Raw genomic sequence first — 27,796 nt, 5'->3', positions numbered from 1 at the left:
GTCAGGGTGATTCTTTATTAAGAATATTAAATCTATGCCCCTTTTGCCTAGTAGCAAATAGGGAACATGCTTCTGCTCCCAGTGAAATCAACGGATTGTTCTTATAGGCCACATCTAGATGAGCATGGCCATGCGGTATATGGCACTGTAGACATGTCTGCAGTACCACATACTGCACATTCAGCTGTTCTCCACACTGAAAGGGAGCAACATAGTGGTTTGTTTCTTTACCCTTGGATACCCAGGGGTCCAAAAAACCCCAGCCAAAACAGAGCGGTGCATTTGGGGTTAGCATGCACCACTTAAAACTGGAGCCTGGTTGGCTGAAGCCACACTCAAGCTGCTGGCCAGGCTCCAAGCATCAGGATTGTGACTGCTGCAGCCCCAGGAGGCCCCAGGTAAGGCTGCTGTGGCCAGCACAGTGTTAGCCCCAGCCTCCCTTACCCAACCTAGGGTAAACCTGCTGCACATCAGAGGGCACGTGGCCCAGGCATTCCCCGGGGACAACTAGCAGCAGCACAAGGTGTCCTGCTGCTAGCTGTCCCTGGGAAACCAAACATTCATGCCTGTGTGAACACAGCCTTTGATTTCAGCAGAAGCAGAAGCAGTTCTAAAGACTTGTTTTATGCTTCAATTCAGAAAATTCCTTAAGCATGTTAAATGGAAGTCCAAGTGCTTAAGCATTTTACTAAACAGCCTAGACTTCAGCATGATGTTGAACTGCTATCATAGTCACCTGATAAGAATATCCGATAACAGTGGCTGCTCATTCCTCTCAAAACAGTATTGTTCACACATTGTTCTTTACTTTTCAGACAACTGCTGCATGAAGTAGCTATTCTTAGTTATAATATCATCTTGGCTAGCCATTTTTTATTTCAGGATTCAAGTTTCTATCAGGATTTAAGTTTCTATCAGGTGCCTATTCACTTACTATTTCTAGCATTTACTACATATGGATAAGATTAAAGGAAAAATGTTTTCCAGATATAGAAAGTAGGAATATCATAACTTTTTTTGTCCAAACACTAATTTAGATGGCCCAAATAGAAAACGTGCTCACTGTCTAAACACTAGATCTTCTATTAAACAAAACCCTGAATGTAGAGGTGTCTTTTATTGGGCTAGAAATGACGTTTCAGTGAAAATGAAGACCATGCAATGAGAGTGAAGTTGCTTTCAATGTCCACTCATTTGTTATTAAAGCAACTGAAAATGGCAAAGTGGTGCTAAGTGAGTTGTGACAGTAGGTGTAAATGTAGGTTACCCAATGGGACTCTTGCAGCACTTGCATCAGGATTGATCCAAAATGACAGCCAGGACAGAACAACAATTAGCAGTGTAGGAGCATAAACACCCATCATGTAAAATCCAACTTGTCTTCTTAAAGTGAAGATTACTTCTACACAAGTGTAATAACCTTTAAAGAAATAAATGCATTAATGTTCTAAGTGTTTTACAGGCTAACCTTTTCAGATTAGAAAACCTTAGGACGAGTCAGGTTTCTGTTCTCAAGTCCATTTTACCACTGACTTCAATAATGTCCTTTAAAGTGTGAAATCAATTGATGTTATTCAAATGACAAAGTATTCAATTAAAATCAAGTGATTGAAGCTTGCCTATAAAAGTTATAACACCTAAGGGAGAGAGAGAGCCACAACTCAAGATCAGTCTGTTGTATCTGCATTCTTACAGTACAGAAGAACCAAAGTGCACACTACTAAGCCAATGTCTACATTTCCCTGTAGAAAGACATGGAAATCCAGAGTACTATCTTGCTCTTGCCAGCAGTTATTCCTGCAGGGACATGGATTCAGAATTGTACATAGAGAGAGACCAGCTGAAAGAAGGAGAACTGAAAAATATACTATTGAATTCCAAAAGAAGCACAATGCATGGGCATTGGCTAGAAGTTACACTTCAAAGAGTCTCTAAGAGTTAGGTGTCCAATTCTCCTTGAATTTTAATGAAGTTTAAGCACCAAATCCCTTAGGCTTATTTACAAAATCACACCCATTACCTAATCTTGGGTAGAGGAAGGACTCAGTTATTAAAATAAAGGTTAAATAAAGATTGGGAAGATTAGAAAAAGACAAGGCCTAACCATGGCCTAAATAAAAGTTCCACAATAATGAAAGTTCAGAGAAAGACATTTTTATCTCAGTACAAAATTTAAAGAGACAATCCCCTAAACTTAAACTCTGACTGGTGCAGATATGGGCTTAGGCTTATTTAAATGTGGGACTAAAGAAATGCTTGTAGTGCTCACTTACGGTGCTAAGCAGTCCCAAACTGAGTCATGCTGTATTTGTTCTGCACTTGCTTCCACTTAAATAAGTAGCATAGCCCCCTCAGGCCAACCCTGCATGTGTGCCAATAAGCTCTGCTGATATATCAGTGTAGAAGTCCCATTACGGAGCTTTCTGTCACCATCACAGGGAAAAAGATTTCCAAGATGCTTTTCAACAATATTAAATAAAAATGTTGTCCCACTACAGTTTATGCCAGAAGTCAGGATATGGACAGACATACATTTGTCATGGCTTCCAAAGGGCAAAGAGAGCTGCTGCTCAGGACCACTCAGCAGCCATTACGCTATAAATGTTATGTATTCATAAATCGATCATACAAATACAGACAAACTGCCTCAACTTTGAGCCTGTATGAAGCATGGTTAACATTGGAGTGGTTTAGGTATATTTGCGTCAGCTCCAGCTCACACACAGGAACGTAGGAACGTAATAGCTGCAGAACATCTTGGCTAGGTATAGACATTAAAAAAGCCTAAGTTGGAAACAATCTAAGATATGTAAGCAGCATAGTTTAGATCAATAGCAAACAGAGCTTATATTCGCCCTTTGGTGGGGGCAGGGAGGGTGGAATCTTAGACTATGTTCCACCATTTCTAAAGCAGTCTATATGGCTAAGGACAGACATTCAAAAAGCCTCAGCCTGAATTGATTCTATCGTTGCAGGTTAGTCTAACCTGCAAAGCTTAAACCAATTTGGAGGTGGACATACATTTGCTTTTCATTCCAGAAATGCAGGCACATGCCTGCAGTGGTTCAGGCTAGAAGCCGGGGGACACCACAGCAGCCTTTCCTTCCCTTCCACAATACTGAGCTGAGAGGGAGCATGGCCAGGCCTGGCAGGATGCTCTGATTAGCCTACCAGGGAATTGCTAACAGTGTTTATCACTCCTAACTTGGTGTCTGAGAAAACAACAGAGGGATATTACCAGCTACCTGTTGATTCTACCTTTGTCACTGCATGGACTGGAGCCAGGGTCTGCTAGTTAATCCACAGATACCTCTCAGCAAGTATACCTGCTTAGCAAGGAGTAGAGGGGAGGGCAGGGGGTGGAGAGCAGCCTGCAAGTCCTTGCTGGAACTCCACCCAGGGAGCAGGGAGCAGAGGGGAGGTGCCAGGTCTGCTGTGGAACAGAGAGACCCACCCAGCCCAGGGAGCATGCTGGGATGCTGGGGGTGTCTGCTTTAACTTAAACCAGCAAGGGGTCTGGGACAGACATTGCATAAACTAGTCTGACCCAAATCAGTTAGAGGTCTGATACTACATTCAACCAGGTTTGGCTGAAACTGGTGTCAGATATTTTCAAACTGGTTCATGTGCACTGAACATCTGTTCTGTTACAGGTTTAAACCAGTTTCTGATCATTTACACTGGTTTATGTGTAATGTCTGTCCCCAGCCTATATGCCAAATTTCTGTTCTGTTACAGGTACAGACTGGTTTCTGCTCACTTATACCAGTAAAAGTGTAATGTCTGTACCTGGCTCTTAAGGAGGAGTGCTACTTTTTATTCTGAAGCTGTTGTAGCGCAACTTAAAATGTAGAGCTTCAGCAGCAAGAAGTGAAACACAATCCATTTTTACCTTATATTAATAAAGGTTATTTTATGTCCGGGTTTTCCCAGACATGTCTTCGTTTGGGGTCCTCCCATCTCCATCTGGGCAGTTTATTTAAAGTATCAAGAAATGTCTGGGATTTTGCTCTGACTCTGCTTTCCTAGCACTTCCCAGCTCACCCCAGCAAGGAGATGCTTGGGGCTGGGAGGAGCGGGGACAGGGCGACTGGACAATTGGGCATCACATGCTCTGCACACAGCCCTGACAGCTGCAGGCAGGTAAATTTATGGGGAGCAGGGATTGGAGGGCCATGGCTGGAGACTGTCTGGGTGTGGGCATGTGTGCCTGCTGAAGCTGGGGTTGCAGAAGGGTGGGAAGGGGGAGAGATGTGTTTGCTCTCCCAGTTAGGGAAAAGGGTGAGGAAGTTCTTTGGGGGCAGCAAGGAGATGCATGGCAGCAGGGTTGGCAGGGACAGAGAGATGCGGGTCAGGAGTGAGGGGCACTGGCAGGGTTCAGGTAGGTGCTGCAAGTCAGGAGTGAGGAGCACCAGCAGGGCATGGTGGATAAGGAGCTGCAGCTCAGGACTGAGGGGTTTCAGCAGGGATGGGAGGGGCACTGGGTTTGGGAGTGAGGGGTAGGGGCAGGGCATGAGCATATCACTGGCCTCCCCTCACAATCATATACCCTTCCCTCCAACCGGTGTCCTCTTTTTTGAAACTGGAAATATGGTAACCCTACCCTTCTTTGAAACTGCCAAATATTTCCAGCATATACCGTATCATTGCAAATCCATTGTTACCAGATGACAAAACATTTTGATTTTTAAGAAAAAGATGAGTTTAATGAAAACTTTCAGAAAATTTCAGAAAATTTCTAACTGTTAAGTCATTTACTGATGATCAAACTGTACACAAAAGAAAAGGGAGGAACATGTTATGATGACACATACAATATTCCGTTAAGTAATATCTCAATATACTGTCAAAAATGGTGGATCATGGGAGAGAGCACCACTACTATTTTGCTTCTTATTGACACTAGAGACATAATGTTTAGCTATGTTCTGAACATGTTATCAAAACAAATTTATTTAGGATAGATTCCCTCAGATTGCCCTCATCTTTGCCAAATAATTTAAAGGCATAGGATACAAATCTGTCCCTCTGATAAGACAAGCCTGACTCTTGTGCACTATCATCTATTTCCCCATTGTCTATAAAGATTTATTCTATCCTAAAAACCCCAAGCTCAAATTCTTTTTTTAAATTTATTTTTAAAAGTCTGGTTATTACCATTTTTGAGTAATGTGTTGTTTAACTGTTTAAGAATTAAATGACTTTGTGGCTTCTACATAAATTTGTATCTGACATGAATTTATACCTGAGCGCAATTATTTTCTAGGTAATTGTGAGTTGTACTTTTACAACTGTATAATTTTACCAGTTGAAGGTGTGAAGTCTTTATATAATATTTAAAAATGATAAATCGACTAGCAATGATATGTTTCCTAGGCAGACATACCAGGTTAGGAATTTAATCCTGTTGTAGTTATGATTACAGCTGTAAAGAATGTTTGCGCCCTCTAAACTGAAACAATGACCATCTCACCATCTCAACTTTAATGGTTCCAAGATTCACTAACATTCGTTGAGAACTCTCCAAACACAGGGTCTAGATCCACAGTACTTCTAGAGTAAAAGACCATTTCATTTAGCAATTATCAACATTGCAAAGGAATTCTCAGAATTTTCCCTCCCCTGAGCTACCACCTGCAAATTTTGTTGGGAGCTTTCTACAACTTACAGCCATGACCTACAATGGAACCAAGCAAAATAAAGATGATTGCATCTGGATGTGAGCTGTTTCCTGAATACTACAATGTTTAATTGAGGTAACAAGAGATAAACCATTAGAAGCCAGACTACAGACATCATTGTAAAAAGCAGTAGTACTTAGATTTCAGCAAATAATCATGCTATTGCAAAGTATAAATACAATATAAAATCTTGCCATAGTGATTTGTTTTCAAAAGCACATAGAGAAAGCAAGAAGCTACATGGAAGAAAGTTTGAAGTACTAATAGTAAAGCATTACCCATTTCTGAAATAACATCTGACAAACTCAAGAAACCAAAATGTCCCAAGTTTAAAACAATTTAAGAGAGAAATTCTAGATACACTGATAATTAGAACAGACAAGCCACTTCCAGGCCTAAATAACTCTTCTTGAGACCTTGGAAATAAAATGACTCCTGGAGGACCAGAAAACTCTTAAAACAAAACCAATAAAGCCTTTTATCAGGATCTCTAAATTAGATGTCTCAATTTCTGAATTAGTTTGTGGTTATTGTATTTGACTGTTGCTGCATTATTCTGATTTCAAATTACTGATTAGTTAAAAATCTATGTTACTAATTTTCTCTCATGCAAAACAGAAACTATGAACTTGACAGTTAGCCAATGACAATACATAGTAACTAAAAGCAGCTTGACATTTTTCAACAAATAGGTTTCTAAATATTACCTACCTGTGCCTTTGTAATATTTGGTACAGTTACCATATTCAATATCCTCCTTTTTAATGTCAAACTGAGGCAAAGCAATTTTCTCTAACTGAACAGGATCTCCAGATTGCCAAATAAAACGTAAATCATCAGTTGTATAGCCAACTACAAGGAAAAAAATTAAACAACTCTTAAATCAGAGTAAAATCAGAAAGAAATTCATATGTTATAGAATATTCTCTGATTATTTGAATTCTGCTTCCTGTCACAACATAATCAGATGATTCATCACTAGATTTTTCATTGTGTATTTCTTATTTAGGGCTCAAAATGATTTTCTATTATTGAAAACTGAAATTGAATGTAAGATTTTCAATTTAGTACTCGTCATTTAAATTGAGAAAATGATTTTCCAATACTTTGAAACTTGTGTAGTAATTTACATCCCGATTCTGCAAAGGATATAAACATGTAAACACCTTAAATGTGGTCTTAGGTCTCATTGCTTAACACAGAAGAGAATGTACTTAATTGCTTGGCTAAATCTGGGTCTTTACTGAGTACAAAAGGGGACACAGAACTAGTATTCTAATTTGGTAGCCATACACCCAATTTACATTTATTTTGTACAGATTTAAAGCCCTAATTTAGGAAAGTCCTCCATTCAGGAAAATACTTGGGCCTAACTTATACAAAATGAAATGTGGTTTCAGTGTTTAAATGCTTTCTGGAAAATAGATTAATTTAAACACATATTTAAATGTTTGCCTAAATCATGGCCTATCCAATTTCACAAGGTGCAAGGTGATGGAGTAAACATGATATGTTATTAACTAAAGATGTTTTCATTGTCATGATTTTACAAAATGTCATTTCGGTATGGTCTGTATTGATTAGAAATGAAATTAATATAGTCAATGTGTGACAAACAGCGGTACAGGTAAGGGACATGAAAGGAATATGTTTAGAATACAGAAATATTTATGGAGCTGTCCTATTCAGGAGATGAGAATTACTCAGGTGTTTTTCACATTTAAAAAATAGCTGTGATTTAATTAAACTAAAACATTAATGCACTTCTCGGACTTTTAAAAAGGTAGTAATGTTTTTGTGAAAGCTCAAACTTCTCTAAATTTCTCACTTCCAAATGTGTGTTATAAAAGTTATGAAAGTAAGCTTTGATGCCTCACTAATAAATTACTCTTATAATTTTCACAATGCACAATACATTTCAATGAAAAAACCAGAACTGGGGAGATTGACTGTCCAAAAGACAAAGATACATGTAGGGTTCATAACAATAAATATAGTTGCAGGGAACTAGTCAATAAAATGTGGTATAGGCAGCATAGCATGAGTTATAAAAGGTATTTTTATAAGGGATGAGAAATTAGTGGAGGAATGACAGATAAAGCACACTGTTCCAGGTAGCTGATGGTGCTAAGGAAAAAGATCAACTTTCAACATAAAATGGGGACAGAGAATTGAAAAAATACCTAAAGTGTCAAAGCAGAGGAGAATGATGGGAATACAGAGGCCATTATGGGCATGATCAGGAAGGATCAATGGATGCAACATGAGTGGATGAGACACAATCCTGGGCAAGATGGACATAAGGTTTGACCCAGTAAATGGTAATTCTTCATTCTTGAAGGCTTTTCAAGACCATGGAAATATGTATGAGTGAGATTACAGCAGGCTTAGTAGACTTTAGTTGGGTAGTTTAGCCTCCTACAAGAGGCTGAGGAGGGCAATATCGTAATCAAGGTGTGCAATTACTTAATCACAAAAAACAAATTTTTCATGTGCATGCTGAGGAAGTGACAGACTATGTTGTAGAGATGATAAGTAAGCCAGACAAGCACAAAACTGTAATAAGAGAAATGGAGATTCTAGGGTCAGAGATAACTCCAAGTTAATTGCCCTACAAAGTAAATGGTTAAGTGAATGTTAAAAAAAGTAAGGGGGGTAGCAGGCATTCACTTAATGGTGCACCGTGATCTGATGTGCAGTCCCATTAATCATACCTCCTACATGGCAGGAGGGTATTCATACCTCCTGCATGGCTGGAGGATATCCTTTTGACAGATGGCACAATTGTTGGGATCGGGGATCAGATCCCAATCATGCTACTAGCAGCAAGGAGCCCAAGGCATGGGTTTACAAGTGCTGGGTGGGAGCAATCAATAAGCTCCCCCACCTGGCACCTACAAATAAACAGACTCCCTGCTGGGACCCTGTCAAGTCTCTTACTTGACCCTGGAGTCCTGGTGAATGGCTAAAATCTGGGTGTGCAGTTGAGCTGTACATGCAGTTTTTTGACATCCCTGGTGCACAAGGATTAGGGAGTCTCTCCCCAATACAGGGTCCCCATGCATCAGAATGTCTGACGTACTTTGCCTTTATAGTGCAGCCCACCCTTGGGGCTGTGGAGAACAGCGAGAAAGACTGCCAAGAATGAGGTTCACTAAGTTCCCAGTGGGGAGGACTCCTTGTAACCCAGTTTCTGACAACCCATTTAAGCATCAGGACTGGGGCTGTCCCAGTCTTGATGATAACTCCTACCCCTATGTTGATGCAGCATCAGCATGGGCATGCTACATTTTCAAATTATGGTGCCATACAAACAAGCCAAAAGAACTCCCACAAAACTTGCTGGATATTCTTGTGGCTGGTTTGCCATTTTATGGTGCAATAAATCAGCTGTACATACAGAATTTTTCCTATTTATGGTGCAATTAGTGAATTAATCACACATTAAATGCAATTTAAGAGACCAAGAGTTCTTTGAAATAGGTATACTTGTATGACACAGAGCTTTTCATGAGCTATGACAAAATAGGTTGTTGCCTATGAACATTAATCATAGGCAGAGGGAGGAAAAAATATTGCGGGGGGGCGTGCCTGCTCTTCCATTGGGTAAGTCTTTTGGGAAGGTGCTGATCAAGGCCCCACTGGTGAAGGAGGGAGCAGGGCACATGCAGGTGTGGGTGCTGGGGTGAGTGGGGCCCCAGCTGAGCTGAGTGGTGGGAAAAGCAGAGGCCTGGGAGGCACATGAACCCCTGATCTGTGTGTTGAGTGGAGGTGGCTGCTGCCATGTGCTGGGCTTTGAGCCCCACTGCCCCGAGAGCGGCATGATGCCATATACATCTCACCACAGCCCAACAATGCCAGGCACGTGGCTTTGGCTGCTCCTGGAGCAACTGCAGCAGAGAGCAAAGCAGAGCATGCAGCAGCAGCCGCCTCTGTCCCGCACACAGTTGGGGGGGCACATTCCCACCACCCAGGCTAGCTGGGGGCCCACTCACCCTAGCCCCTGCTCCTGGCTGTGCTCCACTCCCTCCCTCACCATGGGGACCTCAATCTGTCCCCTGCATGGCACTGAGGAAGGGAGTAGTGCAGGGGCAAATCATTTACCCATGCCACTGCCCCACTCCCTCTTGCAGTATGGGTATGGTCCCCCAACCCAGCCCAGCTGGGGCCCCATTCACTGTGAATGGGGCCCCAGCCAGGCTTGGTCGAGGGACGTTTGGAGTCTGGCGGCTCATCCAGGGATGCAGTGGTGGGGGCAAGGGTGGTTCCTGTTGGTATTATTAGAGAAGCTGATTTTCGCCTATACTTTATAGGATGAACCTAACTTCTGCTTATAGCAGAAACAGTTGACAGTACTGGGACAAGAATGGATTTCATATAAATTCTGAGTGCAGTATTAACCACTCCACAAACTAAATGATGATGGTAATACAGAGACATAAATCTGAAGACTTGGTGACTTATATAAGCTGAGGCGCAAACAGAGGAACTGTCACACCGTATCAAAGCAACAGTCAATCAAATTCACTATCTTCTCTCTAGTAGTTGCTGGACCAGATACTTCAGAGAAAAAAACATGAAATGCTACAGTTGACAGTTATCAAATAACCTAGCCATAAAAGAAGTTTCTCAAATTACTTTCAGTCATATTTTAGCTAATTCTATCACACACAAGGAGTTATGTTCCTTCTAATTACAGTAAAATCCTATCTAATGTATCTATGGCTTTGTCATTTATTCATAGAAATATCTAATTCTTTCCTGAATCTGTGTGTATCCTTTACCACACTGATACCAAGTGAAAATAAGTACCAAAGGCTAATTATATTTAAGTAAAAAATATGACCTACTATCCATTGTAAATTTTCTGCCTTGCAGCTTCAATAAATACTTCTTTTTCCTTGCATTACAAAGAAGGATCAATAGGAGTATTCAATTTACTACCTTTGACCTATTACATATTCTATTATTCCTCTCTTTTTTAAACTAAGCAAAGGGAATCTTTCTAGATTCTCTTCATTTTAAAGCCTTTTTGGACATCCCATATTATCTATTACTTGTACCAGCCCCAAAATCCTATGTATTTCCATAAGGGGGCTGAGAACTGAGAAGAGAAACTAAGGAGCCAGATGGATGAAGTGATGTGATCATGTGGAAAGGTAAGCAAAGATTTCCTGTAACTCTGACAACTGCTGCATGATAAAAGAGTATCATAAAATGTCAGAAAAAGAATGGCAAGGAAGGACTTGATGCAGATCTTATTAGTGTATCATTGTTCTGTTTTAGTAAATCACATCCCATTTTGGTGTCTTTAAGCACAGGTTATGAAAGCCTGCATAGCTGTTCTAGTGCATATTTGTTGGGACATCAGAACCCCACAAAATTAAATGTAGCATGGAGTTCATCATTCCCATATTCTGCTAATGTTTCTGACATGCATGTATGTGTCCAAGGTCAGGATTATGACCTAACTATATACAGTTTGGAAAACAAATCCAAAAGTCTTCAGCAAAGGCACCTTAATAAGTTTACTAAATTCAAGAAAATAAACACATAGGCAAATCTAAAATTGAGCCCAGGGTCAATAAGACCTATAAAACATCATTCAAACCTGGTGTAAGAAGGTAGAAATCTATTTACCTTAATTGATTACACTTAACTATACCAGTGTTGAACTGAGCCCCAAACTAGCCAAGGGAATTACTGATTCCAAGGGATATTCATACCCATTTCTTTCCCAATCCACCATAAATGTCTTCAGCTACTGTTATGTTTGGTAGCAGCACCTAGTAATAATGGTTCCGTAAACAAACAGTTTTTACAGAAAAGATGCACGAATTTATAGTTGCAGCAATCAACTAACATGAATTTAAAAAACTTATTACAAAATGGCAACATTAACAATATAATACAAATCATTTGTCTGATTTCCAGACAACTCTTGAAGGTTGCTATTTTTAGACATATACTGATTTACATACAGCTTTCCAATTGCATCTTGCAACGCTGTGTATCCATAGGAAACAAGGTCAAGTCCAAGGGGCATGACAGAGTAACAGATAACCTGAAAGAGTAAAAATGATGCTTACAAACCATTTCAGATGCAAGTAACAGAAGTACAATAAGGCAGAAAAAACATATGTTTTGTTTTAACTTTAAAATTACTAAAATATGACAATTTCAATTTATTTTTAAACTTATTGTAAAGTACAGAAAGTCTCAAATTGTCAGCAGGGTTTAATTTCAATTATTTATGACAGGGATGCCAAGTGTATCTGGCCTTGTGGACTGAATGAACAAAATGGGGCTGGTATGAAGGCTGAACTGGACCCACAGACCAGCCCCACATTCTTGATGCATTATGTGTCCTGCAGTAGCTGTGGTGGGTGCCATATGTGGCCCAGTCCTGCTGTGGCCCTCCAGAGTTGTGCTGCAGGGCCCCAATACAACTGTTGTGCGGTTGTACTACACAGCCCTGGAGTAGCCACCATGAGCAACATGGCCCTAGAGTGGCATGCAATTGCTTTAGGGCTATGCTACACACAATGGCTGCTCCACCGCTCTAGATTGTGACCTGGAGGCATCATTGCATGCAGCACACAGGGCTATCCAGCACGCCCTGCATGCTGCCTATGCATTGCTCTGAGACCAGGGGTTAGACGATAAGGCTCTATGGGCTACATCCAGCCTATGGGTCATAAATTTGACACCCATGATTTCTGATAGTACTGATCTGTGGGTTAACAAGTGTAAGATACAGCTGTATATTTTTTTAGACAATGATTCTGAGTAACGTGATCAAACTACAGTATATACCCCAACAAACCTTTATGAGTGCCAAATTTTGTATCGTTTATAAATATTAAGGATTAGTAAGGCTTTAATTTAAAGGAACATTTTAGAAAGAAAATTCTTTCCCCACGAGTTGGGGGTGACAGAATGTTTTAGACAAAATGGTTTCCATTAGAAAATGCTTATTTATTGAAACTGAGAAGGTGTACAGAGAAGGGTCAGTTTTCAGAAATACTGATATGAAAAATGTTTCAAAAAAAGTTTAGAAAGTGTTGAAATGTTCTATTTGACACTTTCAAATTATTTTTATTTCCAGTTCAAAGTGACTTTTCATTTTGAAATTTGAGTTTATATATAGCACAATTAAAAACATGTGAAATCAAAATGAAACATTTCAAAATGATCTTAAAGCATTGATTGACCTGGTTAATTTTTTTCCCTATAGCTCATTGGTTCATAAAAGCCCCTGGCATTGTGGTATCTTATTCGGATTTTGGAAGGGAAAAATTTCAAAGTCTGAAACTCACATAGCCTGGGAAAACTATTTTCTGCTCAATTCTAGTCTAGAAGTACAGAGGCCATCTCAACCTAAAAGTGATTTCAAGTAGAAGTTGGTAAAACAGTGCTATACGGAGTGGTAGTGATCCTCCAGTTTCATTACTTCTCCTTCCTGTTCTGCATGCTGGCGATGGAGTCTATCCCACTACTCCAGCTGCAACAGTGAGGGGTCTAGATAGGTCACCTACTAAGGTGATGAGAAGAGGATATTGTTCCTGTTTTTGTTTGGCAGATGGTTATTTTGGACTTCTTTCCAGTCTCACTGTCACATAGTTTGCTGGAGCTTATACTAGTCATGTACCATACACACCTTTTCCCCAAAACCTAGCCCCCTAAAATTGGCATGTGTATCTTAAATGGAAAAGCTGAGTTTTGTCCTAGAATAGAAGCACCTCCCTTTGATTCCTGTTCTCCCTGACAGCAGCAGTGGTATTTCACTCAGGCAGCTGAGGGAATAAATTCACTTAATGACTCATTGTTCTTCACGCCACAGGTGTTAATGATTTCCTCTCCTTTTGGATATTCTTGATTTTCAACTAGTCAAGCTGACCTTACTTTGGCATTTTTTTCTATCTGTTAGCTGCTGGTGGTATGTCTTTTCCCATTTCAACTGGAAAGTGTTTTTAGTTCTTTTCAAAATCATAGATCTACCCACAGAGATCAGTCTCCAGCAGCAGCTAGGGTTTCAGCTTTTAGTTAATCAGGAAAGGGAGTGTGAAGAAATTTCAGATTAGGCACTGCCTCTGCTCTATGTTGACATAACTCCAGAAAAATATTTTTTCTTCACTCTCTGTTCCCCAAAACAAGATGCGTATCTTATTTGGGGGTGTGTGGTATGTAAGAAAATAAGATATGGCAGGGCCCAAAGTCTAGAAGAGACTTTTTTCTATATAACACAATTGATAAATTTTGTATGAATTTTTACTTACCGCCTGGCATGCTATCTGGCAAAAGACTAGGTTTGGGTTTAAATATACATTCCTCATAACTTAGGTGTGTTCTGGTGTGACTGGTAGGTTAAAGCAGCTCCTTGTAACCCAGGGGGTTATTTGGGTACGAGCTTCAACCAAGTTGCTGGAAAATGGCATGGCATTCTTCCATGTCTGCAACAGCATATGATTCCCCTTATCTCATCTTTCTTATCTCCTAAGCTGAGAAAGGGAATGGGCTGGGCTTCCAGCTTCCAGCCATGAATCCTACTAGTTCCAAGAGCATATGTGGCTTCTTGCCTTCATATCTGTTCTCATATTTGTAGAACTTGGAACTATTGGCCACTGGCTGAAATCTATCCTGAGACATCTTAGTGGGGACCTTCACATTTAAATGTATCACGGCACATGTGTTTTATGGAGTCTATGTCCACATCAGTATTTTCCAATTCATATTTGAGTATGAACATAAGTACTCATAAACTGCTGGGAAATGGAACCAAACATCTGGAAATCATTATGATTTACCACTTCAGTTGAAAGCAATTCTCTTCTAAACATCTAGATCCTGTAATCTATGACACACTTCTATTTTCATGAACCATGTTTGTTTACAGTATATTCGGCATCCTTTAGCAATAAAGTCAATCCATAAATAAAAACTTCTACTGCTTTTGAATCCAATGAAGAAATCTGTACTTAATATTCCACTGATCTTAAGCAATAATATTTCCTACTACGTTTACACTCTGTGTAACAGTCTTATATGTACAATTTCTGAATATTCTTCCCCTAAGTCCCAGTAACTGCTAGCACTTTTACAAAATCACTTTTTCATTAATTTATGGGACATCTATGGCATCTGAAAACTATATAATTTCCTCTGAAGGATCCTAAGTTATATATTTTATCTATTTCACTATGCTTCTGTGAATCTACTCAATTATCCCACTGCAATTGTTATTCATTTTGTGTAGCATGTCACGGAATGAGATCCCCAAATGTGGCCGTGATACCCTAGTGGCTCTGTAACCATGCAAGCTCTGTCCTCAGGGCACCCTCTTATCTCACCTGTCACAACTTTGATGGAAAAATAATTCAGGAGGCTGCCCATGAGCCTTCACTTACTCCTAGTTTGTTGAACCTTACTGAAGCTCTCTGATCTGTAGGCCCTTTGCCAGGCCTCTCTTCAGTACGGTGCTGCACAAGGTACCTCAGGCCTTATGGGCCAATTGTGTGGCTGAAATCCCCCTCCCCGTTTACTATGCCCCATGCCTGATGGGTGTTACATTGCTGTTATGCTGTGTTGGGACCTTGGCCTACTCAGACTCCGCCCCTTTGATATAGCTAGGCCTTCTAGCCCAGACCCACTGTGTTGGGCATGGCTTTGAGGCACTAGCCCACAAACTCCTCTTATTACTGGGCCCCTGGCCCTTGCAGCTCATGCCCCTCTGGCACTAGGTCTCCAGCCCCTTGCAGCTTGTGCCCATCTGGGACTGGGCTCTCCAGCCCCTTGCAGCTTACACCCCCCTGGAGCTCCACAGCCCTCTTGCTGTGCCCTGCCTAGTGCTGGGCTCTCCACAGCCCCTGAGACTGCACCGTTCTGGTGCTGGGGCTCTACACCATCATACAATCCAATGAGGCCTCCTCCTCCTCTAGTTAGTCTCTTCCAGGTCTACCGATTCAAACAATAACACAAACCTAAGCCCCTGGGCTACAACATAACATTAATAATAAAGGCAGCACTCTGCCCTTTTAAGAGGGCCAACTCCCACCCTTAAAATACCAGACCACTTTATCTCTGGGCACCTTATAAGCCCCTAGAGTCTTACTGCATTTGCAGGTAGCAAAGCAGGCAGCCAGATGCATTGGACCATTCTCTTGTTCAGGAGCTCCTTCTCCTGGCAATTGCCAAAGAGAGAGTGACCCCCAGCCAGCCTCAGCCTTGAATTTGTATGTACCCTGGGCTCTGACTCCTTCCAGTCGGCTGACCACCTGCAGGTGCCAGCTAATTACCTTGTTAGCCTGTTACTCAGGCAACCTGCAGCTGTGGGGCTCTGTGTAGCCTGCCAGGCTCCTTTGCTAATGTGTTTCTGCTTTCAAATGCACAGGCACCCCTTGGTGCACTGTAACAAGCAATATTTTATCGACTTTTGATAACTTACAGGCTAAGTATAGACAATCTGAATCAATTTAATTTTCACAGGTTAGTCTAAGCTACGTAGATTGAACCAATAAGCAAGTGAACAGACATTCACTTTTGATTCCAGAAATGCAGCCACATGCCTGCAGTGGCCCAGGTCAGAAGTCAGGGGGTGCTAGAGCATGCGTCCCTGTTCAGCTGAACCAGACAGTTTGGGCAAGACGATCCTGCTCACCCTGCAAGGGCAGGTTTGTGGGGGAGGTGGAAAGCATCCTGAGATTCTGGGGATCTGCTAGTTAACTTAAATATGGAGGGGATCTGGGGCAGAAGTTCAATCGATGTATTTAAGCTAAATCAGTTAGGTCTGACACTACATCCACCCAGGTTGATCTTAAACTGGTTTTGGACATTTTGAAAGCAGTATATATGCACTAAACTTCTGTTGTATTACAGATTTGAACCAGCTTCCAGTCTCTTATACTGGTTTATATGTAATTTTCATCTCTAAAGATCTAATGCAAATATATGCTTTAAAGACCTTGATATTAGTAAAAATATCATTATATTTTAGACTCTATGGTTTTATGAGAATTTTCTCTGAATCATTTATGTACAATTTATTTAATATCAGCTATAAATATGATCATGGAAATTATAATGTTGGGGTGACGTAGCTGTGAGGATCCAGGAAAAAGATGAGAGGCAAGGATTTTTGTGGATGATAGCATTTATTGAGCCAGCTGTATAGTTGGGAGGGACACATATGAGCTTTCAGGTACCACTGTACCCTTCCTCAGGTGTCTGAGAAAAAAGTAGATGCAACAGAGCTAAATAGCAGCTAGAACAAAGGCTTATGAAACACTCCATATATATATTGAAACTGGTAATAAGAGATATTATCAGGTTACTGACAAGCAAATTGGTCCAATAAAAGATATCACTCACAAAAATCCATGTCTCTCACATGTAAATTATACATATTACTAAGCATTAAAGTTATATGCATCTCATATGAATCTGTTTATGCAGAAAGATGATATCCTTATCTACTGAAAAAAGATAAGTATTTATAATTAGAAATACCACAATACCTCATGCTGACTAGGACATCTCCATCCCGAAATATAAAAAGAAGAATATTTTCTTGAGTGACATCATGGAAGTTGGCATTCTTTTCATTTGCAAAGAACAGATCTGGTTTCCAGAGACATTTAAACATTGTGGGATCCACTGTTAGAGTATCAGAACCCCTCCAGTCATTTGGCAATTTAAGTCTGGGGTCATTCCACTTCTGTCTTAGGAAGATATTAACTCGGTAATCCTGAAGAGAAGAATTTGTAAATGTCCATTAGTCTGGCATAAAAACTCAGGGGAAATATCATAAGGAATCCTAGCAAGAAACAGCTATTTAGATTTCTTGCTTTTACTATGATCGTTCTTCAGATGACACCAACAAAATCATTCTTGATTTTAGTATAAATTGTTAGCATGTTATATAATGGTCTTTTTTCTCTACTAGCCACATTAAAATTAAAACAATGTGGGCCAAATCCACTCTCATTTTTGTATCCCTGGATATCAGTGTATTTACCACAGTAAATGAGGAAGGTGTTCTTATAATTTTATAATACTGAGTTAATTCAGGCATCAGTAAATCATGCCATGTGTATTTTATATGTGTATTCACTTCCTATGTCTTGACAAACATAAACCACAATACATTCTCCAGTTAGCTATGGTATGCTAACAATGTGGCATTACACTGTTAAATCAAAAAACAGAGCAGAAAGAATACCCTTACAGAATAACATATTCTAAACAACAAACCAAAGAAATATGAAACAGCTTTCTAGATTTTGAAGGAATGTTGTTACATACATTCCTCGAGTAACTTACAGCAGCCTTAGGGCTTATAATGGACCTCTCCGGACAGCTTTGGTCTCTGAGGATTACGCATAGGATCTTGTAACATCAGTGAAACCCAATGCTCACAATTTAAAAAAGAATGCGTCTCCGAGGGTCCAGGATCAACAACCTTACTCTGACCAAAATCCAAATGAAATCACCAGGAGTTTTGCCCAGAGAGGGAATTGGGCACAGAGGGAAGCAAATGTTGCCTTCAGGGACTGCAGCAGCATGTGTCTGAGAGCACAAATGATAGCCACATGCATTGTATCCTCAATGAGGGCTGTGTGCATACAAGGGTAAAATCTGACCCAGAACATGAGTTGGGATTTTTAGCCTTACCTCTTAGCCTTGCTGCCTTTTCATTTAGGTTTAAGACAGACCATAAATGTTATTTACATACTGAGTGGGTTACCAAAAGAGAGAAAGAGATGCCTTACTGTTTAAAAAAAGAAAAAAAAGAAAAAACTCTTTATTTTAGATAACTTCTGCCTCTGGGCTTCCTACCATAGACTATCTTTTTATGTCTCTCTACTAGACAATAAACACTGGGATTCATTTATGACAGTGCTAGCATTTTACAAATAATAATAATCTGTTATGGATGAACTGTCAGTTAATAGGGATATTCTTGGTATATGTTTCCTCTCTCAGTGTGCCAAACTGATTTAATAAAGAACTTTTACTGTACTAGTTACTGTCTTCCTGTAAAGCACTCTTCTGTTACTATAGCTTAAGTACTCCTCAAAATTGTTATATTTATGACCGAGGGTGTGTCTATTTTGTACGATGTAGCGAGATGTAAACATACCCACCCTACCTCTATTGTAGGTATTAGAGCACATCTACAAGTTCATTAATGCACTTTTGCTACTGTGCATTAAATTTAGTACCTCCATTGTGAGGTACTAGAAAAAGGCATGTTAGGATATTTTTAATGCATATTAGTGAAAGAGCACAGTTTTTTGTGATGTTTTAATGCTCATTAAAATAGGTTAAAGCCTATGTGTAGATGCACCCAGTGGCAGTAAACCCATATTGGTACAGAGTTCTGATTAACTAAATGTGTCAATCAATAAATATTGCCTTCTTGTCACAAGAAATGAGCTGTAACTATACTTCTGCTGGTACCTGAGTTAGCTCATGTAGAAATAACTCAAACACTTCTATACTGCTCTGCATTGTGCAGTTCAGACACATTCCAAGTGTCATTGGAAGTTGCTGGACAGAAATCTAAATCCAGGACAAGAAGGCAATATTTATTGATTGACATGTTTACTTAATAAATACAGTGCCTTTGAAAAAGTTTTACCACCACAGATATGCTGCTTTTTGACAATCTGTTGTTGGACAAAGGAATGCAAGGTATTATTTGCTTTGATGCTAAGGTCAACTTTCACCAAGGTAAATGTGCCTTCAAAAGTGGCAGTCCATGGCAGGCCCTTTATACTGCTGGAACAGTAAAAGGGGTCTGAGCATCTGAATGTGTTCAGTCACTATTTCTATCTCAGAATGCATCTCTTCAATTATACGTATAATTATGGCTCTGTTTACTTTTTGTATTATGAAATTCCCATCCCATATGGACTTATTTTCTCAGTGGAAATGACTTAATTGTTTTTAAACCACTTGTGATAAATACTACTCATTGTTCATTCTCACTAGCATACCATTATTCATTACACTGAAAATGAATTTCATCCAAAAATCCACCATCCCAATTACAACCCTTGATAAGCTATTTTACTTTGTGGTAAAGGCAAAGTTCCAAAACCTGGATTCAACTTACGCATTCAGAATCAAGGTACATGTGTAAGTCATTGCAGGATGAGAGGTTAGGTATTAAATATTCAAAACACAGAATGCATTAGTGAAATCTGAACACAGGGTTTCTTCCTGTATCGTTTTGTAATTTTCTACTTCATAATTATGACAACCTTATTCTTTAAAGGCATCAAGCAGCGAATTTTGAGGAAAAATTTTAAGGGCTTGATCCTGTTTCCATTGAAATCAATGGAAAAACTCCCCACGTAAAAAAATACAAAATACTGGTTGGAGAACCTAGGCTAGGGAAGCCAGCCTATATCTCAAGATTGTGTACAAATAGAAAAGGAAAAAAAGAAAACGTCATGACATAAGATCAGGCTCAATATAAGCAACAATATAAAAAAGTTTCTATTTTAGTAGAAGATGATTTTTTGTAGCATCTGGTAGCAGCATAACCAAAGATACATCAGCATTTCTCGCATAATTTATTTTGGGAGAAGCTTAACTAGTCACTTAAATTTGGGCAATGGAACATAACCTCCAGTACTCCCATTATATTTAGGCAATGTGGGTGGGGAGAAGACAGTGCATAATAAATATTTTGCCTTTTCACACAATACTTATGAGCCTGTTTAGAAGAGAATAAAATTAAATTTTCCCCTTGTTGATTTCAATTTATTTAGCCACCTCTTCATTGTAAAGAGGAAAATAATAGCTATTTATTAATATTTAAGATGGGAGGAACTGGACATTTTTTCTACTAATTTACATTGGATTTTATATTCCTATGAAACACAAGCAGGTAGAAGGGTTAGAGAGCATCTATTTCTATAAAATATTTGAAGTATAAGCTTCTGAACAGTGACTATATGGCCAGACCCAGTACAGGTTGTGACACATGATACAGATGAGTTTACTGTCTTCCCAGCAAAACAGAAACTGCTGGACTTTATGAAAATTTGGGCTATGTTTATATTAACTCCCATGCTTACAGGAAAAGAAAACCAATACCAATTAAAATTAATGTAAAAGAAATAGAATAGTGCTTTCCTTAAAACACATGAACATTAGGAAAAAAAACCCCTCCTTTTATGTAAATATTTAATTGATTTAATTGGAACAAACAAGTTGGAGTTTGCCTTAAGTCTTAGAAGACTATGAATATAAATATGACTTATATGATAATCATATTGTTGGGGATGCTTCCCACTGACTTCCACAGACCAAGGATTTCTCCTTACATGGAGACAGATATTGGATAAAGCAGTTCTAAATTTTAGGAATAGGTCTTCGGTTGGGAAAAGGTCATCTGTGGCAGGCATCAGCTGCAGGTCTGAGGGCTTTGTTGCATAGTAATTTTAAGCAGCACAGGGACCTCATAACCCTTGGACTGTCCGAATGTTAAGATATGTAAACTTGTTTTAAGCACCCTTTCTGCATCTCAAAGTTACTAGGTTTATCTCTGATCTGTGTTACACAGTCTGGGTCCCATGAATGTTTGCCTGCTCCACAGAGATAAATCACCTAAGTTTCAGTCCTCCAGCATCCCAGGATGCAATTTCCCCTCCCGCAACCCTCCTGTTCTGTATAGACAAACTTTACACCCCCTGAACTCGACTGCCTAGGGGTGGTGCTGACACCAAGTTAACTCTTCCTCCCTTCCCTGGGGGTCTGACCTAACAGGCAGCTCACAGGGTCACAGACCAGTCTGGGAGGGATGGCTAGTGGGGCTGGAGAAGGGAGCAAAGTAGGGAGCAAGACTGGGATTTCCATCCTGGGGTAAGGACAATACCCCTGTGAGATATGGCTACCCAATCCCAAGCCCAATGCCAATGCCAGTCCCAATTCCAATTTATTAAAATAAGAGACTTTCTTTAATATACCTACCCTTTCTTTTTACTTTATTGTTTATCTTCTTTTATTTTATCCATTAGTGGCTTCAGTATCTTACATCCTTAAGTTCACCACCCAGTCTCCTAGCTGCCATTCCCACTCATTGCCTCTGTACCTCCCATGTCACTATCCAGTCCCCATCATTAAAACTCTCCCCCTTCCAGCCTCATGCTCCCTCCCCCCAAACCACCTCTGCAACCCACCCGCACCTAGAACAGGGAAAGGGGCCTGTTCTGGCTTGCCAGACCTGTAATGGCAACTCACAGCTGTAGATCCTAGTCAGGCCTCTGCTTACCAGCCCTCTAGTAGCCAGTCACATCTGTGCAGATTGGGGACAGTAGGAGAAGGTTTTTAGCCTGAACATTGAATTATTCTAAATTCAAGCTAACACTGACACTGATCAACATTTGAGAGGTTTAAAGTATAATGTGTAACAAAGCCCTCAGGCTATTAATGTCTATCTGCTGTTAAAGATACTTTTCTATAACCATTTCCAAATATGGAATAGTTGTTTTCACAAGCCCCACACCATGATCTCTAATGTTTCCAGATACATACCAACCCTTTTCTCCCCTCTCTCTTTTTCTAGGATTCACTTAAATCTATAGAAATGCCACGACATGTCTAGAACTACAGACATGCTGTAACATGCCTCGCCATAACTGTGGCTGGGGGAAGGGACCCTTACTCTCCCAGAAGGTCAGAGAAAGCAGATTAGGCCACCTTCTCTTTGTTAGGAGCAACAGGCCTCTTCTCCACCTAGATCTAGGCACCTGCTTGAAAAATAAGGATCTATCTGCTCCCTGACTAATCAAAGATACCTGCAACAATACTTCCATCTGCTTCTATGATTTATCTCCCTGGATCCACTCTTTCCCTACTGCCAAACACAGAATTCCCATCCGTCACAACAGAAATTTAGGTTGGATATTAGGAAGAACCTTCTCACTATGAGGATGGCTACCTTGATACAGACTACCAGAGAGGTTGGAAGATATTAAGAGTAAGGCCCCTGGCAGATATTCATTTAAATGAGCCAGGAGATCTGCTCCCCAATCCCAGCAATTGTGCATCCTGCCATGCCAGACATGCATGGTGGGAGATACAATTTTGGGATAGGTGATCAGATTCTAATTGTACCCTACCTACCAATGAACCAGGAAGTTGAAAGCTGGGTGCCCTCAGGTCTGCAGCAGGGGCTGACAATTAGCTGGTTGTTGTCCCAGTGGGACTGCAATGGAGCCCATTTGCACCCCAGCGCAGTCTCCGGCTGGAGCTGACTGTCAGCCTAGTGGGAACATCACCAGTGAGGTCCCCAACCCAAGCTGACAATCAGCTGATTGCTGGCTGGGCAGGGACCACAAACTGGGGCTGGTCTGGGACCCTGTGTTCTCTGTCTTGAGCTGATAATCAGCCGGTTGTTGGACAGTGGGGACTGCAGTGGGGTTGGTTTCAGACTCTGGTGGTGTCCCCAGCCTGAATGAACAATCAGCTGATTGTCAGGCTGGCCACATGTTAAATTTAAGGTGCCATATAAACCATTTTGATTATTTTTTTTGACAATTTCATTTAGGAAAAAATGAAAAAAATAGATGTCAAAATGCCATCTTTGATACTTGTACAATAAAAAATGTATTTTTGTTGTCAAATTACTTTTCATTTTGAAGCATTCTTGATCCTATAGAAATATAAGAGAATAAAAATTAAAATCTGCCATTTTGAAATTATTGATGTGAAACATTTTGTTTGACCCACAACATTAAAAAAAAATTATATTAATTAAAAACATTTTTGCTTTTCTTTCCTGTCAAAATCTCAAAGTGTATTTTCTGATCAACTTTAGCAATACATAACAAGAGTTAAAAGCTGAGTTCTTGCAGAACAAATATGACAATAAAAATTACCAAATGAAAGCAATAAACAAATGATAGGTTATGCATGATTGGCTTTAACAAATAATTTGAAATAGCACTCTCTAATAGATTCTAAGCCAGTTGAATGTTTATTACCAAATGATAACTGAAGATATCAGAATTTAATATGTAGAGTTGAGGTAGGTGGAATGTAGTGGATTATGACTAGTATTTCTGTTATAATTAGTCTTGTTTGAATACAGTCCTCTAGAGTGACAGGACCCCACCCCAAATGGAGGAAGAGTCTGCTGCATGGATGTCAGTACTTTGAAACCTTATGATGAGAAGAGGAGACAGAAAAGTGGAAGCGGCAGAAACAGTATGTCACAGACTGAATCAAGAATCCAAAGTCACCCATCCTGCATAGAAACACATGCCCGGGTTGCAACAGAGTCTGTCGATCCCAGACTGGCCTCATCAGCCATCTTCAGACCCACAGATAAGATAATCATGGAAGACAATTATGATTGTCCCGTGACTGTGAGGGATTGCCAAAGTAGAAGAAAGTGACAGAGATGAGGAAACAAAGGCAAACTGATGAAATTCAGAGACAAAACTACAATCCTGCAGGATATTAGCAGAGCTCCAAACATAACCGAGGAAAGAATTATAATATAAATGGGACTTAAAATTATTAAACTTTTATCGAAATTAAGAGATTCATATTTTAAATATGCAAGGTAAGAGATCTGGGGAAATGATCCAAAATGAGATATTCAACTTGAGAGAAAAACATCTGGAAATCAGTATAAAGAGACAATGTAAAAAGTGAAAGTGAAAAGTAAATTAGATGTGAGTTTGGAATGGAATGCAGCAGTCAAAATGGTCCATGCGTTCTGTGATTCAGATATAGGGTGTGCTGTATTTAAGTTACAGGTACTTGTCCAAATACCAAATTGCTAGCCTTGATATTTATTGCATCTGAATCTAACAAGTGGAATGGAGCCAGCAAGGAACAGAAGCCTGAAGCAGACTGGAGAAAATGGAAAAGCCTTAAAAACAGAGTCCCCATTCTCTAATAAAATTCCTAATTCTTCTAACTGAAACGCCAGTTGTTCATATTAGTTCTGTCAATGTGAACTAAGATACTACATATTGCTCAAAACCAGGCAAAAATGTTGGGGCGAGGTCCAGAGAAGTACTGAAGTACCCAATGCCTATTTAGGTACCCTCAATGAGGGCTACACAAGAGAAGCATTAGATAGGCTCCTAAGCACCCTTTTGGACCTGGTACTTTCTGTCCATAACAGAGTGCTTTTCATTTTGGCAGTCAGAAAAACCCCCCAGCTATATAGAGTCATTTACATGGGGCTCAGAAATGGTATAACAATTCAACTACAGGTGTTAAATCACTTTGCAGGAGTCAAAATGAATTAATCGTCACCATGAACATACTCACTTAGGAATAAAGTATTTCTAAATCACTTTACCCCTAAACTACTTATTTTTTAAGGTGCTTCCCTGTCTTACCTTCTGCCTGAGTTCAAATTAAAAGAGTTTCCCACCTCTGTTTATTCCTGAATGGGAATATTCACATGAGCAATTACTAAACTTCTAACTTTAGCATTCACTTTATCCCTTTAGCTGATTGCTGTATCTCCTTAGTATTCTTGTGTAGTCCTCAGTTTACTATCTTGCATCTTTTATAACAAACAAAGGAAAGAGTTCTCAAATCTGCATGGATACTTTATTCCTCTACTTTTTCTTCTATTTTTCCACAGTACTTACTTATATCCTCAGGCTCCTGCAGAAATTAAATAACTTACATACTATGTATTATATTTGGTACAGCCACTTATTTTCCTTATCCAGTCCAATCTCTCTCCTTAATAACTGTACAAATAGTGACAAAATGACTCTGAAAGAGGTCACTGACTTCATGCTAACAAACCTTATCCCTCCTGAACTGAATAGCTTAATTAAAATAAAACCATATTTCACACTTTTCAGAAGCCAACAGCATTCCTTTATTTTTATCTTTCAAATAAATTTTTGCTTTCAGATTCAAATCCTCTAAAAAGTAATGAACAGAATTATTCATGAATAACTAATACAACAGATAGCTATGTTTATAGCATAAAGATAGCCAGTCCCTCAATAAATCCCAATCTGTCTGTGCATAAACAAAGTAACCATTTATATATGTAAATCATAATCCGCTGCTTAGAAAAGGTTAAGTTTCAATTTAATTTAATTAGAAATTTTGCATGAGTTAAAATGTAAATATTCATCAAATTATACTCTTACCATAGTTGTCTCCTGAATTGATCCAAAGCTGTTAATGAAAATGTTGACCGCTACATCAACTGGAATCCCTAAAAAAAAGAAAAAAAGGTAAATCTATTGTTCTACATTAGGGCAATCCTCTTCTGAACTTGTGAAAATGTATACCATCCTGGCAGTCCTTAAGTTTATATATAAATTATACACACCTGAAGGCCATTTCAAAGCCAGTTAATTTCAAAGTATATTTTGTGTAAATATGAATAAAAGCATTTGCTGGTCTGTGGAAATGGTATTTAATCCTTCTACAGTTACTAGAAGTAACTGAGATTTATACGAATTATTTTCATGTTACTGATAAGAATCTAGAACAACTGCTTAGCCTAGAGCTTTAAAGAGAGAACATTTGTGCACTTCGTACGTTTTTCAATTCCCATAATTATTCTATTATCATATGGTATAAGTATGTCTGTGTAGAGGCTAAAGGTACCCCATTTACAGCTTATCAGTCCCTAGCACAAGGCTTCTCTACTTTGCAGATTCCAGGTTGCCAAAAGGGTATTCTAGAAACCAGAATTTGTCAGGGCATTGGCATGCTCTACTTTTGCTGCTTCTTCTTCAACCACGCTCACTGTGCCCTAAGCTCACTTTTACCAGCATAAGTGATTAAAAACTAGTCTATACCCATAACAAAACAAAAGTTCAGCACACACAGACTGGTCTAAGATTTGCTCCCCTCCCACACACAAAGGGTGCATCCAGACGAGCCCACACGTATATGCAAAGGCCCCATGCACCGTCAGGCTGGGCAAGTTCCATGGAGGCAGGACTCGGCCTGCCATGACATATGGTCCCTGAGAGCAGCACTGAACCCTGGGTGACAGCTCAAGTGGCCCAGACCTGCCCGAAGGCACATGGCCTCACACTGAGCTGGGCTGGGCCTGCACAGTGTGACACAGGCAGCACCAGGTGGCAGGCAGCTGGGTGGGGGGGATGCCAGGAGGGCCCTGAGTGCCTAGATGGTCACTGATGCTGGCGGGCGGGGCTGTGAGCCATATGTAGGGACCATGTGGGCCCTGAACGTGGGGTATGTGGGTTCTATGGGAGGGCATGTGGCCTGTATGGTGGGGTGCATGTGGGTTTGCAGGGGGGCATGTGTGCCCCGCAGGGGCACATGTGAGCCCTATGGGGGGCTGTGACCCTGTAGGGGAAAGCTGTGGCCCTGTAGGGGGGCTGTGGCTCTATGGGGGGAGCTGTGGGCCCTGCAGGGGGGTGGGGTGGCTTCATTTGGGGCCAAGAGGACACGCTTTGATAGTTCAAAGCAGGCCACTGCAAGGAGCACATCTTCTGGGTGACAGTTGCCCAGTGTCGCTGGGGCACTGAAGTGCTTGCTCCTATAGAAGGACAGGTGTTGGTTGCCGGGGCAACCACAGGGGTCAGCTGACCGGGAGGGGGCAGGGTCTGGAGTATATAAACAGCCCAGGCTGAAGCCTACCAGGCAGTTCCCCTCTGGCAGCTGAGGAAGAAGGAGCTCTGTGGGAGCAAGCAGAGTAGGGAAGCCTGATGGCATGAGCAGCTCCTGGTCAAGGATACCAGGTGGAGGAAGCCCTGGTAGGGAGTTGAATGAGGGTTAGACAGGTTACTTAGAGTTTATGTTGTAGCCCAGGGGCTTGAGCTTTCTGTTTGTAGTTTTATACAACCGGAGGACCGGGTGAGGCTAATAGAGGTTGGAGGAGGCCTCGGTGGGGTTCCACGGTGGTGTGGGGACCCTGGTGCCAGGGAGGGCACGGTACTGAGGGGCATTGACCCCAGCCCTGCAAAAGGGGCACGGTGGATTTAGGGGCCAGGCACGGCTACAGCCACCTGAGCCCCAACTGTAAGGAGCACCAGAGTGGGCACCGGCATGAAGCCCAGAGGGTGCTTGTGTTAAGCCCTAGGGAGGGCGTATAGGAATAGAAGCCCCAGAGGGGGCACACAGGAAGAGAAGCCCAA

The 27,796-nt window shown here is 40.5% G+C and overlaps 1 protein-coding gene across 2 annotated transcripts in view; it reads right to left on the bottom strand.

Annotated features, from left to right (window-relative positions):
* GLRB (glycine receptor beta) overlaps positions 1 to 27,796 on the bottom strand; it is a 66,651-nt gene that overhangs the window by 18,938 nt on the left and 19,917 nt on the right. The window contains exons 3-7 of one of the 2 annotated variants that reach the window (XM_019534519.1): positions 25,829 to 25,896; positions 17,195 to 17,424; positions 11,663 to 11,745; positions 6,393 to 6,533; positions 1,268 to 1,420 (exon numbers count right to left, since the gene is read on the bottom strand). In XM_019534519.1, coding sequence (XP_019390064.1) covers positions 1,268 to 1,420; positions 6,393 to 6,533; positions 11,663 to 11,745; positions 17,195 to 17,424; positions 25,829 to 25,896 — 675 coding nt within the window. The remainder of the gene's footprint in view (positions 1 to 1,267; positions 1,421 to 6,392; positions 6,534 to 11,662; positions 11,746 to 17,194; positions 17,425 to 25,828; positions 25,897 to 27,796) is intronic. The other variant, XM_019534520.1, reaches the window with a different exon arrangement.

Source organism: Crocodylus porosus, unplaced genomic scaffold, assembly GCF_001723895.1.
Source record: "Crocodylus porosus isolate Cpor-Errol unplaced genomic scaffold, CroPor_comp1, whole genome shotgun sequence".
NCBI lineage: Eukaryota > Metazoa > Chordata > Crocodylia > Crocodylidae > Crocodylus > Crocodylus porosus.
The sequence above is the reverse complement of the archived record's forward strand: the minus strand, read 5'-3'. Positions and strand labels throughout refer to the sequence as shown.